General features: G+C 33.8%; 2 protein-coding genes across 2 annotated transcripts; one reads left to right on the top strand and one right to left on the bottom strand.

Annotated features, from left to right (window-relative positions):
• Positions 1-5896: 5896 nt before the first annotated feature.
• LOC146944550 (disease resistance protein RPM1-like) lies at positions 5897-9633 on the bottom strand. The gene is made up of 2 exons (XM_085742906.1): positions 6467-9633; positions 5897-6249 (listed from the first exon to the last, which is right to left on the bottom strand). Exon 1 carries the CDS (start codon positions 9351-9353, stop codon positions 6504-6506), a length of 2850 nt encoding a protein of 949 aa, XP_085599032.1. The 5' UTR covers positions 9354-9633; the 3' UTR covers positions 5897-6249; positions 6467-6503.
• A 704-nt stretch (positions 9634-10337) lies between these two features.
• On the top strand, positions 10338-11502 carry LOC146944551 (uncharacterized). Its single transcript, XM_085742916.1, has one exon. It carries the CDS (start codon positions 10462-10464, stop codon positions 11302-11304), a length of 843 nt encoding a protein of 280 aa, XP_085599042.1. The 5' UTR covers positions 10338-10461; the 3' UTR covers positions 11305-11502.
• The last annotated feature ends 2810 nt before the right edge of the window (positions 11503-14312 follow it).

Genomic DNA, 14312 nt, shown 5'->3' on the forward strand with positions numbered 1-14312 from the left:
GACTTATATTCTCACAAACATTAAAGTTTGTTAAGCAAAGTCATACAAGGTGAATTCCGATCTCTTAGCCAACTTCCCTAATAACTACTAATATATCTTCGTTCCGGTTCGAAAAGCTAACCCAATAGAGATTCAAACTTAAATTCGATTCAAGATCAAAGAAACTAAAAAGTATTAAGAACAATATATATTAACTAAGCATAATTCAAATAGGATCAATAAAAGAAATTGTCATGAGCATTTATCCAACAACTCAAAAAGGTTCATCCATGAGAACGTAGTAAAGGATGTTAGAGTTACTTTATATTTTATATGTTTTTCGTATTTTGTTTGACAAACTCATAATGTTTCTTGTTGGTGCATCATTAGTTTGAGGGTAATGTGAGATAATAAAGTAATAGGCTATACCATATAAACCTTCACCATACAAGGGCGAAAACCACCATTTACGGTGGAGCTTGGTGGCAAATATCTTCCACATGCCACCAACAACCTCTCCCCGCGCCAAATGGTTGGACTATTTGCAACTAATTTCAAGAATGTGCAACAAAAAATTATGAATCAATTTCTTGCACAGAGGGAAGGCACATATCAACAACATTAGCGGATGATTGTAAACATAAAGCCTAAAGGCACCTGTGTAGGCCACTATTTTCAATCACCTGCAAGCTCTTGTTTCCGGAATTTTAAAATTATTATTAGTAAAGAAACTATAACATTTAATTTGACTCAAAGGAGAAGTAATCGAGATGATGTCTAAATGAAAATTTGGATTGTATTGGATAATTTACATTAAGTTTAACATATTATATAGATCTGGTTTAATTTTATTTCATTGAAAAAAAATGTTTTTTTTTGAGGAATTGAAAAAAATATGTTAGAATGTGTAATTTACCATAAGGTTTTTGTTATTTAATTCTGACACATATCCTATATATCAAGTTGTTATGAGGCGTGTATCAAACATTTAAGACAAAATATTGTTATCTCGTTGTTATTATGTATGCATCAAACACATTATACATATTTTTTTTTTTTTACAAATCAAACATATTATATGATTAGCGGTTATTATTGTCATTTTTTATATCATATTTTTATCCAACCTCATATCTTTTTTTGAAGGAATCCAACTTCATATCTTATCATATATCTATTATTAGAGTATAGTGAATAAATCATAATTAGTTGATATGTAAACTATGGTTAGTTGGTTGGTTGGATAGTTAGGAGTTAGTTAGACTAACTCACCCCCTGTAAATAACTCTCACCATTGTATTTTCTCATTCATCTTTTAAAAATCAAATGATTCTACTAGGAGTCTCTACGGATATCTTCCATATCTTATCCTTTTTTTTCGCTGATCACTATGACATTTATCTCTGAGATTCCATGATTACTAACATAACATCTATCATGTTTTTACTTTCAAACGAGCCAGATAAATATCTTATCTATATTTTACACTATACTTTTCGCGGGCTTTTTGTTTTGTTGTTCCTGTATCACACACACTCTCAGCACCGAGTTTTAAGTACAAAGTACATAGAGTATTTACTTTTCTTGTTCTATAAACATCACATAAGCAGTACTCTGTCTCTTACTATAATAATAATAATTCACTATCCTTTGCACAAAAATAAATATAAGTACAAATCCTTTGTTTATGTGGGATGCTTAACATTATTACTTATAGATTGTCTATTGGAAAATTATATGACAAAGGGACGTGACGACATGGCTAATTAGACATGGAAACTTATTGGCCAGTAATTGCTAAGATACGCGAGGAGAAGGAGGTAGCTCCGTTGGATAATCTTTTGAAGGTTTTGAGGTATTTGAAAGGGAAATACAAAAGTATCAGAGATGACATGCAAGCTGTGGAAGATAGAACGAAATGTCTCCAAAACTATGCGCAGGTTTGTCTCAAGTCAGCAAGATCTTCATCTTCATCTTTATATTTTGATTGCTTCAATTTAATCTGAATTCACAATGAAGAAGAGTAAAAGTTAATTAGTGATTTTGATGCTATTAGGTTTGTGTTCAGAAATCAGAGTTTGTTTCTTGCTCAAATGGTTGTAATTGTAAATGAATGGATTAGTTAATTGAATGTGATGCTTTTTTGACCTCAGCATTATTCTTGCTATATTTTAATGTGAATTGTTTCATTTTTTGATAAATTGAATTGTTAAATTTAAGAGATTTAGGAACCGAAATTGTGCAATTTAAGATTGAGGAACTACAATTGTTTAATTGCGCGCAATACTTGAGAGTGGGATTAGGTCAACAATTCTCCTTGAAAATAGGTTTGAAATTGGAAAGGTCGAAGCAGAATCTTGAATGTGGATGGAACTTCTAAGGCTTTGTTTGCGAGTTTGGAGGGGAAGGGAGGGGAAGGCTTGGAAAAAAGGAATGAGCAAGTGGAAGAAATAAAGGAAAATGGGAGGGGAGGGCTTTGGGGGGTTAACTTTTCTTCATAATACTAAACCCTCCTCATTTGGGGGAACTAAAAAATTGTATTGGAGGAGGGTTTTGGGGGGTTTCGGAGGGTTTATATGAATTCTTCAAATTTAATCTATGTTGTTATATTAATTTTAAAATTAAAAATATAGTAATCATATGCATTGATTTATCATTCTCTAAAAAACCACTCTTTTAAATTTTTTGAAAGATTTCTCCATTTTCCCTCATATTTTCCACCCCTCAAAGCCTTCATTTCCCCTCCCCTCCTTCCCCTCCCCTCCAAACTCGCAAACAAAGCCTAAAGGAAATGATAGGGGTAGAAATGAAATGACAAAATGGATTGTATCTTAAGTGGGTTTAGTGCAAACATTGGAATCATTATGGCAAATGTTACTGAATGGTGAGGAGTCATTCATGGTTTTGAGTTGGCCTGGGAGGCAGGCTTCACAAAGATTATCCTTGAGATGGATAATGTTAGTATTGTTATTGCTATCAACAACAAATTCCTGTAAAAACTTATGTAAAAACATGGCAACACCTAAAAGTTGTTATCTATTACGATCTATGACGGTGGTTCTCTAGCCGTTGACAAAAACGTATTAATTCAAAGAATAATACAATTCGGAAAACTTAATATAAGTTTTTCAGAAATGTTATATAAAATTTTCTGGTTTGGTTTCTCTATGACAACTGTTTTTTAGCTGTTAGTAAAAATATACTAATTATAAAAATTACAAGCCAGAAAATTTATTTTAAGTATTAGATTTTCTAATACAAGCCAGTTTTTATACAAGCCGGAAAAATACAAGCTAGAACATCTGCATAAAAACATTATTCTCCGACTTAGATGTACAGATCAGAGGTAATCCAAGGGACTAGAAATCGAGTGTTAACTCGTAAACTCGACCGAGTTTACGTTTTTAGGTGTCAAAATCGTGTCAATACTGAGGTAAAATCGTTTTTCGCTGAAATCAGAATATTTGACGAGTTTGAGTGAGTTAACATGTGGTAAAGTCAGTAAAGGTAAAATCATCCTAGTTTACGAGTTAACACTTAAAAAACACTTTTTTTTTCTCGTTTTGGGACATTTTTTCTAGGTCCGTTTTCTGTTAAAATACAATTCATTTTTTCAAGCCTAGTAGCCCAAAGTACTTGCATTGCCTTTACAATTAACATTCTCTTGCCTTGCCTTGTCTTTGTTTCTTCTGAAACGAACAACACAACACACAATATTTATGATTTTGCGAGTTAATTTTGTATTTTGATGCTAAGTTGAGTATAACGTTTTATTATGGTGGTTTGGTATACTTTTCCTTTATAATTAAGTCATATTTTGCACTATTGACCTTTTTACAATATTTATATTATCTTACATATGCCATGTATAATAAACTTTATATAATTTTAATTTTAGGTAAACTCGTACCTAGGTAAAACGAGTTGAGGTAAACTCTCGAGTTTTAAAACCTTGATTATTCTATTCTTACGAGGAAATGATTGAATTGCTAGTCTGTCAATGAGAGAAGCTATGATTGAGAAAATACCGCCCAAAGAGGCCTGTCATTTGGAGCTAAGTTCCTTCTCAATTGTTTCCTTGCTATTTGGAACTCTAAAATAATTTTAATAGTAAGTTCCTCCTTGTTGAAAGAGATCGAAGAAGTTTCATCTAGATCTAGTATTTAGAGTTCAATGCAAGGATCAACTTTGTACTCTTCCTAAGAATAGTATAGGCTTTGGATGAGCTGAGATGGTAATCGAGCAAAGAAAGCATTCATGTTGGTAACTTGTTGGATGTTGGAACGTGAGTAGTTTTGAGCGGCTAGGCGGCCTCTAAATTGAACGAGAAAGTGCATTGGCATCAAAGTAAATAATGTAGGCTCCTAATGATTTTCTATATTGACTCTTGAGTGTCTCCTCCCCCATCAGGACCACAGAACTACGTAACTGTAAGCTTACTATTCTCTGACTTGGTGAGATGAAATCCATGTGCATGGTTGATTCGAGACATCATACGTGCATTGTTGTGTAGTTTAGGACGAGACATTTCGAAGCTCTTCATTATTCCGAGTAGCATGACTTCTAAATAAGCCTCAGGAACTGTGTAGTTTACAACTGTTTAATTTCTGATTTTTTGAATAAGTGTTGGAAATTGATTTAGCAGGAACTGGTTTTTAACTATTATGTTGAAGATTTAGAGTGGATTTTTGGAAAATGTATATGAGCAAGGGCAATTTTGGTATTAAAATTAATTTTTAAATAGATTTGGGTGTGTACCCATACATCTTCGGGGTGTGACTAGAAATATCAAATTGTTCGAGTGCATATAAGTTGTGTAAATGTATAGCGAAAGAGGTTTAGTAAAGAGGTTTTTTGGATGGTAACTTGTAAGAAGATAGAGTGTCAGAAACTTTAAGCTGCTTGGCTACCACTAAATCACACAAAATCATAATCTATAGCTATGTGATGTGACAAGGAGTTCGCTCACATATAAGTAGCACATAAGTTGTCTCTCTACTGAGTTGATGATTCGTTCGTGTATCAATTGGAATACCAGGTTCTTTGAGTAGCTACTAGAACCATAGTATTTATGCCGTGATTGTAACCTGTGACTGTGTATTCAGCCACTGTTTAGGAATCTACCATCCATTGGTTGCTTTTTACAAGACCATGAAAGAGCGTTGGGACCAAAGTAAATGATGTAGGCTCCCTTTGATCTTCTTTCTTGAATTGAGTGTCTCCTTCCAAAACCCTTCCAGCATTACCAAATGTTGTAAGCTTAGGATTCTTTGACACGGTTGATTTAAGACATCATAGATTAGGTTTCAATGCTTGCATATGGACCGAAACTTGAGGTTGCATATGCTGAAACAATTTTTTGATAGGAAATGAACAAATGAGCAGTTGATTGAAAGATATTGAAATGAACCAACCAGACTTTGAAATACGATTATGTTAAATGTTAGCAGCAGAAGAGAAGGAAAGAGGTCATTGGTCTTGAATCGGTTTAGAATCAGCCTTAGTAACCCATATATTAAATTGCTTAATGTAGTCTTGTTAATTTAGGAAGGGTCCAGTGCAAGTCAGGATAGTTTCAGCACATAGTGTGTTGAAAGACCGGAGTGTTTTGAAGAGATTGTTGTGGCAGCAAGTGAGTCATATTCGAAAATATGCAATGATGGAACCTGATTCGTAGATGAAGGCCGAAGTGTCTGACTTGAATTTATAAATAAATAAATAGTTGGTTAGGAAGTCACATAGAGCTGAAATCACCTGCCGCAGGGGGCAGTTTAGAGATCATATCAGTTTTTCTTTTCAGTTTGCAAAATTAATGAGGAGATGATGTATGGATGAAACCGGCTGGCTGAGACAGTGCACTCGTGATATACTTCAAATCAACTAGGCGTCGAAATCTACATCTAGATAAATGATAGTATTAGTAGAAATGTAGAATCATTCTTGGTTAACAAATAAGAAGAGGTTTTGGTTATTACAAGGATTGAAGAAAAGCTCCGACCAATCTTAAACACCACATATGGAAAATATATAGGAAAGAAATACCAAAATGATATCTCTCAATGGAGTCCATATATAGGTCTCATTTACAAGGTTTTGAATGAAAAAATTCCACAGCCAAATTATACAACACCACAAATAACAAAAATAAAAATAAAAGCCACAGTCACTCTGTGAATGGAATACACATTTTTCTTTGTTATTGCAGAACTATAGATGGAATGAAGAACAAAATGCATCATCTTTGAACTGTAACATGGAGACTCCTGATTTCTGTCCACATTGACACACAAAAATTGAGTCAGTTATCTCATATACAATTGTCAACTTAATTAAACTTAAATGAAGCATCACTATAAAATTATATTGAATGATAGTTCAAGAATACTTTATATGAAAATTCTAAACCAAATTATATTGAATGATCCCTCCCTTTCTACAGTGCCTAATAAAAAGATATACAAACATTGTGTGATTAGAGGAAAGGTACCTTCATATATTGAACCTTACTAGACACCAAAGCATTGTCAATTTGTTTGTGACTCCTTGGAGGATGAGTGAATAGTGTGAATATCATAATCAAGTATATTTGGACCAATCCAGTGGCGAATGAATACAATAGGTACATGCTTGATAATCCAGTAGTATTGTCCTTTGTTCGGATCAATGCTCTCAGCAAATTCAGCTGGCATATCAGTGAAGTAAATATCTCTGAGTTTCTCCAACTGCTTGATGCCACAGGGTACCTCCTTTACTTGGGGGATTTTCTCCATTATAATATGTTCAAGAGAAAGCAAAGCTCCTTTGTCTATAACAATGGAATTTACTCTATTCAAGCGACTGAGATTGAGTTTCTTCAATTTCAGAAACCCTCCATTCTGAAAATGCAAAATTTCACCATCATAGGCATTGTCCCACAAAGAGAACTTCAACAGATTTGGCAAGTTTTTCAGGGACTGTAGTGAATCTTCTTTCAACTTCGATAAAGCCAGCTTTATCTCAACAAGATACTCAAGTTTTGGAATCCAATCAGGCAATGCATCTAGTTTAGCTTTCAAATGAAGTCGCTGAAGTTGGGGTGGAAATGAGACAGAGTTCAAATTAATTGTTTCATCTTCAACTATTGTGGTGATATTAAGATTTTCAAGGTATTTCATTTCTACTACTGCATCACATAAGGCATTCCCGTGTTCTCTTCTTACATGCCTTAAACCTAACCTCCTTAACTGCCTTAACATTTTCATCTCTTGAATGAGATTTACCCCCCCATGATCTACCTCTACATAATAAAGATTTTGTAGGGAAGTCAGGTTTTTAATACCTTTTTCCATCCGCACACCAGTTGTAAAGCCTAAAAGCGAATACTTTGCTTCATAGTTACGATGAAGAACAAGAAGATGTCGTAGTTTTGTCAGCTTGTTTATTTCATGTGGTAGTTCATGCACAAGTGTTTCTCTTAAATCCAATGTCTCTAAGTTATGTAGTTCACCAATAGATTTAGGAAGAGCATGTACATTAGTATAACTTAGGTTTATGTACCTTAAGTGAAAAAGATTGCCCAAATTTTTAGGAATATGATTCAGCGATGCACCTCGAATGTCAAGTACCTTCAAAATCCTAGACCGAGAACACAGTTTGCCCATGAAATGCTCCAATGATCCACCTTTTTCAAAAACATGAATAGCACGAATAAGTGAATTGTTAGTGCTCTTCAACAAATTGTTGGGACTAGCGGATATAGAGAGGCGCCTAGTTTTTCCATCTACAGTTGACTCACTATGATCATACACACAATGACAGAAACTTAAATCCTTCATTTTTCTAATGATCACTTCCCGCAGTAAATCATGGACTTGACATGTCTGAACTTTCCCTTCAAAGCCAACACTTGAGACCTGGACCAGACTTCTGTGAATCAATTCTGACAAGTACTCCTCTGCAACTTGCTCTGGAGTCTGTCTCTCATCAAATTTAACAAACCCTTCAGCTATCCATTGTCGAGTTAATCTCTTATGATTAATAGAATAGTCCTCTGGATATATTCCAAAATACAAAATGCATGGTTTCAAGTAGTAAGGCAAGCCATCATAACTAAGTGACAAAATCTTTGTTAGACTCGTTAAATGGGCATTACGTTCCAACTCTAGGCTCAGATTTTGTTTCACCTTTTGCCATTCAATCAATGTTTTAGATTTTGTTGAAAGTAGACCACCAATGGCTACAATTGCTAGAGGAAGCTGCTTGCATTTTTTAACAATTTCTTTTGATACCGCCTCAAGCTCAGGTGGACAATGCCCACCAGGTTCAAATCTAAATACTTTTTTGCAGAAGAGTTCCCATGCTTTGTTTGGAGGCAAGAGTTGCAGGTTGTGAACATGAACTAAAAAGGATTTCTTGAAAAATTCTGCAACATGCCTCATTCTAGTGGTGATTATGATCCTGCTACCTTTATTATTATTAGGTATGGCGAAATCAACCTGGTCGGAAAAATCTTCTTGCCATACATCATCAAAGAATATCAAATACTTCTTATGTTGCAGGTATTGCCTTACTTCTATAACCAGTGACTTGTCATCCATATTGTGCAACTTTTGCGGAAGAAGGTCTTCAGTTTCCCGACAAAATTGCTCCATCATGTGTATCAGTAACCCTCTCACAGTGTAAGATTGAGAAACTGCGATGCAAGCACGACAATCAAATTGTGTTGTTACCTTTTGGCTGTCAAAAACTAGCTTGGCGAGAGAGGTTTTTCCTATACCTCCCATTCCTACCACTGAAATCACAGTGCGCTCAGCTGCACTCTCCAATAACCAACCAATTAATTCCTCTCTCGGGCCTTCGAATCCTACAATTTCAGTTTCTTCAATGAAAAGGGCAGATAGTCGAGGATCACGCCATCTTCCATTTTCTGTCTCTCTCGTACTGCTGCTGCTGCTTGACGATCCTGCTTCATGTGAAATTTGAAAGTTATACCTCTCACTTCTTTCCTTGATTCCACGAATTGACTGCTTAATGTCCTGAATCTCAGATGCTATCTGATGATGGGGAATCAAGGTTTTGATTTGATTTGCAATCTTGCAGACTAATGCTCCACATCCAGGAGGTTTGACCCCGTGCCTCAGCCAAAGGTATTCATCGATGACATCTTCAATGCGAAATGATGCTTCTCTCAGCTGCTTAACCCAAGTTCTTATTCCATCATTGGTGTCTGCTTCATCCGTAGCTCTTCTGTCCGCATCTTTGAGGAAGACTTGAATGCTCTCAAGTTCATCTTTGATGTCTGAAAATTCTCTGTGTACACCTCTAAGAAGATTTGTTTCTTGTTTTAGAAATTGGAATACTTCCTCCAGGGCAAACAATACTGCAGTTTCTGCCATTTAACTATCATCTCATATTGCTAGCTGCTTACTTGCAATTATACTATTCCGATCATATGAATATTATTGAATTATGGTGTTTTCTTCTCAAAAGTCAAGAAAATTTTGCTATTAATTTTTGCTGATCTGCCAATGGTATGTGACGAAACATGATTAGTTTAATCAATTTGGTGGTGTATGCAGACTATAATTTCATAGAAAAAGGTTTGTTATGCTATTGCTATTGCTACCCCGTTGAAATTTTCAACTGGATTATTCAATACGTAAGAGATATCGCTCTGACCAGTACATTTCTGTCATATCATTAATTTTTTTTTTTTTTTATAATCTTACACGAATTCAATAAGAGATATGTGCATAATTCAAATAAAAATATTTATTAAAAAAATAGACTAAAATTATAACACAAACTCAAGGGGAGTGGTGAATTTCAAACTAAACTCAAAATTTTGGGTAATTGAAATAAAATAAAAATTGCGATTCATTATCTTACATAAACCAACCACCAAAAAATTATCTTACATAAACCAAACTCACAACTTAAAATACAATTACGAATAATAATAAACAAATCTTAAAAATTGCTAATAAATTAAATGGGTGCATCAAAATTTAGAGACATGATGTAATTAAAGTTAGAGAATAGTAATTAAGGACGAGAAAACTAAAAACTGAACAATCATAATATTTAAGCGTATAAGAATTGCAGCTTGGCGGCGACATATAAGAATTTTTCATTTTACTATTTTAATTAAAAACATTTTGATACTCTTTCAATACGTATTGACGACATTCAATATGTATTTTGTACGATTCAGTAATTATTTAAGCGTATCGGTGCTTCATAGCTAACACCTAAACTTTGTATTTGGGTCGTCTACTTGTTATTTAAATTTCACTATTTCTATTCTATTGGATTGTTACTACATTTTTTCACTAAAAAAACTATAAATAAATAGTATTATTTACACATGAGCATTAAAACCGGAGCCCCAAATCGAAAGCGCTGAACATACCGACCCGAACGGAAAACAAACACTGTCTAAATCGATAAACCCGTGAAACCCTAAAATCCCGAAGAAAAAAATCGAAACTAACGACGGCGCTGATGGCGGAAGCCACGGCGGAGTCACAGAACGCGATACTCCCGGAGGATCTGATTATCGAAATCCTTTCTAGAGTTGAACCAAGCGTTTATCTGCAATTGAGGTGCGTATGCAAATGGTGGAAATCACTTGTTTTTGATCGTTATTTATTGGAGAAGCACATTCGTATATCGATAACTGAAATCATGTATCTAGTTTGTGATGCCGTTAAACGATTAAAGTCTTCCGAGTTGCTTCGAAAAGAAGAGGATTTGGATGGTGAAGAAGAAGTAGATGATGAAGAGGATTTTGATGATGAAGAAGATGATGACGAGGAAAATTTTGATGAAGAAGAAGAAGAAGAAGTAGATGATGAAGAAGATTTTGATGAAGAAGAAGATGATGATTATGAAGATGAAGAAGAAGAAGATGATGATGAAGAAGAAGATTTTGATGAAGATGAAGATGAAGATGATGATGAAGAAGAAAACAATGCTGAAGAAGAAGAAGATGATGATGACGAAGAAGATTTTGATGAAGAAGAAGAAGATGACGATGATGATTATGATGATGATGATGAAGATGACGAAGAAGATTTTGATGAAGAAGAAAACAATGCTGAAGAAGAGAATGTTGATGAAGACAATGGTGGTGGTTCTGAAGAAGAGAAAGAATCGGCGTGGAAAGTAGTTATTGAGTTTCTGCGGCAGAAGGAGGCAGTTCCGTTGGATAATTTTTTGAAGATTTTGAGGGGTATCAAAGAGCAATACGAAAGTATCAGAGATGAAATGCAAATAGCGGAGGATAGAGTGAAGTGTCTCCAAAACATTCTGCAGGTCCGTTTATCTCAAGTCATGAATGAGTGAGTGACTATTTTGAAATGTTGCAACTTCTGCTTCTTTTTGCTTCAATTCAAAATGAATCAAGAGTAAAGATTAATCACTGATTTTGATGCTATTGTTTGTGTTTAGAAATGGTTGTAAATGAATGGATTAGTTAGTTGAAATGTGAACTACTGCACAAGTATATGCTATATTTTTATGTGATTTGTTAAATTACTATTATGTTTATGTCCCATTCTGAACGGTGTGGAATATCATATAGGGTTGTTTTTTGTATCTGAAAATGAGTAAACTACTAAAGCAGGTTGTTCTCAAATCGGTCCATAATGCCATTTTAAATATTTCAATAAGGTCTTTGACTTTGTCAAATTTTAGTCATTCTGACATGTTAGGGACTAAATTGATACTAAGTGGCTGAATATAAGGTTTAAATTGATAGTAAAATGTTATATTTTAAAGACTTAATTGAGGGTATGTGGTTGAGCATAGAGGTCGACTTAAGAGTTTAATAGAGTCAGAAACTTTTTTGAATCATTCATAATCTCAAAGACTTATTTGAGAGCTCTCTATAAAGTCATAGTCTAATTTGGTATACTCATTTGAAAATTTTATTTTATAAGGGACATGTCAGTGTTTGAAAAAAAAATAAATAGTGTGGGTAAGTCATGTGCAGTTGTGGTAGATTTTCTACCTTCTCTGTTATGTCATTGTTATTAGTTTTTGTATGATCTCAGGTTTCAGATAATAAATAAAGGGGGAGTACATATGCGTTTACTCTTCAACTTCTATCTAAATTGTTTAATTTGTAGGTTTAGTTTCACTTTTATTTTGATGCATAATGTTTTGACAATTGCTCTTTAGGCCTCCAAGAAAGTTGAACGGTTTTTAACTACGAGAAATTCTAATATGGTCACATGACCAAATAAATAGTGTTTGGTCACATACACATAAAGAAGTATTTTTTAATAATAAAGAGGAAATTGATAAAAAAGATGATTGAGTATTTTGAGGAGAATCTTTTTATGTGTGTGTGTCCAAACATTATTGATTTGTTCTTGTGACCATGGAAGAATACCTATTTAACTACTGATCGGGAACACTGAACCGATTTAAAAAAGGTCTCAACCAATCTCAGAAGTGTCAAACGGCAGTTAACTGTCGATTGATGGATGCTTGAGAGCTATTAGTAGCCACCGTTCCTTGTGTAACAAACCCCCTTAATTTTCCCTTAACCCCCCCACCCTAGTGGTGAGTATCATGGTTCTAATATTTGAGTCTCCCAAATACTAGAATAGTAAAGATGGAGGCAACAATTTTAAGTTGAGGAACTAAAATTGTTTAATTGCAATTAGATTAAAGGTGGGATTAGGTCAACAATTCTATTTCGAAGAAGAATTGGAAATGGAAAGGTCTAAGAAGAATGCTGGACTATTTATAGAGAGTTTGTCACATTAATAAGGATGGGTGTATGGACCAAACCTGAGTTGGAACTTCTAAAGAAAAGGTTTGTGGTAGAAATGACAAAGTGGATTGGTGAAGTGGGTTTAGTGCAAACATTGGAATCATTATGGCAAATGTTGCTGAATGGTGAGGAGTCATTCATAGTTTTGAGTTGGTATGAGAAGCAGGCTTCACAAAGATTATCCTTGAGATGGATAATGTTGGTATTGATATTGCTATCAACAACATATTCCTTGTATTAACTTGTATAATTTGCTGTCCAAAATCACCAAATATTGAAGATAAATTGGAAAGTTAGAACAATTCAAATTGATAGATCCAATAATGAATTGCAAATTTCGCAGCTTCTTGGAGTTTGGACAACCGCTTGAGACATTATATAAAACCAAAATTCTTCACTTGTTCCTTAGACTGTTTCAAAGTATTCAAGAGAACAAAATAGAATAAATTTTTGAATATGAAAACTTTTACTAATTTATACTTTTATTTCCAAAAACTTATGTAAAAACATGGGAACACATAAAAATTGTTATCTGATTTTCTAGCTATTGGCAAAAACATATTAATTTAAAGAATAACACAACCCATTTGGATTGATTATGTGGTATTAGTTTAAGTGTGTGTTTGGTTCAGCTTTGAATATAATTGATTCTGACAGAATTGATTCTGATAGAATTGATTCTGACAGAATTGATTCTGAGAGAATTGATTTATGTTTGGATACAATTATGTAGAATTGATTAAACAAACTGATTTATGTTTGGATACAATTATGTAGAATTGCTTTTGAATGTATAATTACTAAAATAGACATAGCTAAAGGAGAATTGATAAAGAAGGAGAATTGATAAAGGGCAATAAAGGAAAATAATAAGTTGTAATAATAAAATATAATATTTACTGTTTATAATTGATTCTAGAAAAGCTAGAAGCTAGGATTTGTAGCTTCATGGAGAATTGCTTTTGGAGGATAAAAGCAATTCTGAAAAGCCAAACCAAACACGTTGTTTTTGGCTAGAATTGCTTTTGGCACTGTAGAGAATTGTTTTTGGCTGGGCAGAAGCTGAACCAAACAGGCCCTAAGACTTTAGAGTATGTTTCTAACTTCTTTTTAAGTTTTCATACTAATTTGGCTTCTTAAAAAAAATCAAAGAATAATACAAAATGGGAAACTTAATAGAAATGTATATTAAATTTTTGGGTTTGGTTTCTTGTCCGAGAAAGATTAGGCAGCAGTTTTTTATTGGTGAAAAACATAGCAACATCCAAAAAGTTGTTGCATGTTATCCTTTATTTATGGTAACGTTTTTTTACCTGTTAGCTAAAATAAATTGTATTATTTTAATAGATACAATTCAGAAAACTTTATATGGGTTTTCCGGTATGATTTTCGGAAAAGCGTTTCCCTTTTGGGAAAAAATTGCAAACCTGAAATTGGGTTTTGTGGAAATTTGTTCAATCTGAAACCCGTGAACCTGAGAAAAAACAAATACTTTCTTCGTATCAAAATAAGTGACCTTTTTTACTATGTACACTATTCACATAACAAATAAGGATGTTGATTTGTCTCG

Source organism: Medicago sativa, chromosome 2 (genome assembly GCF_051527215.1).
Source record: "Medicago sativa cultivar Bolivia chromosome 2, Bolivia_mono, whole genome shotgun sequence".
Lineage (NCBI taxonomy): Eukaryota > Viridiplantae > Streptophyta > Magnoliopsida > Fabales > Fabaceae > Medicago > Medicago sativa.

What these genes read in the sequence shown, in the direction of transcription:
- LOC146944551 (XM_085742916.1), top strand. Translation starts at nt 10,462, where the DNA reads ATGGCGGAAGCCACGGCGGAGTCACAGAACGCGATACTCCCGGAGGAT.
- LOC146944550 (XM_085742906.1), bottom strand. Translation starts at nt 9,353, where the DNA reads ATGGCAGAAACTGCAGTATTGTTTGCCCTGGAGGAAGTATTCCAATTT.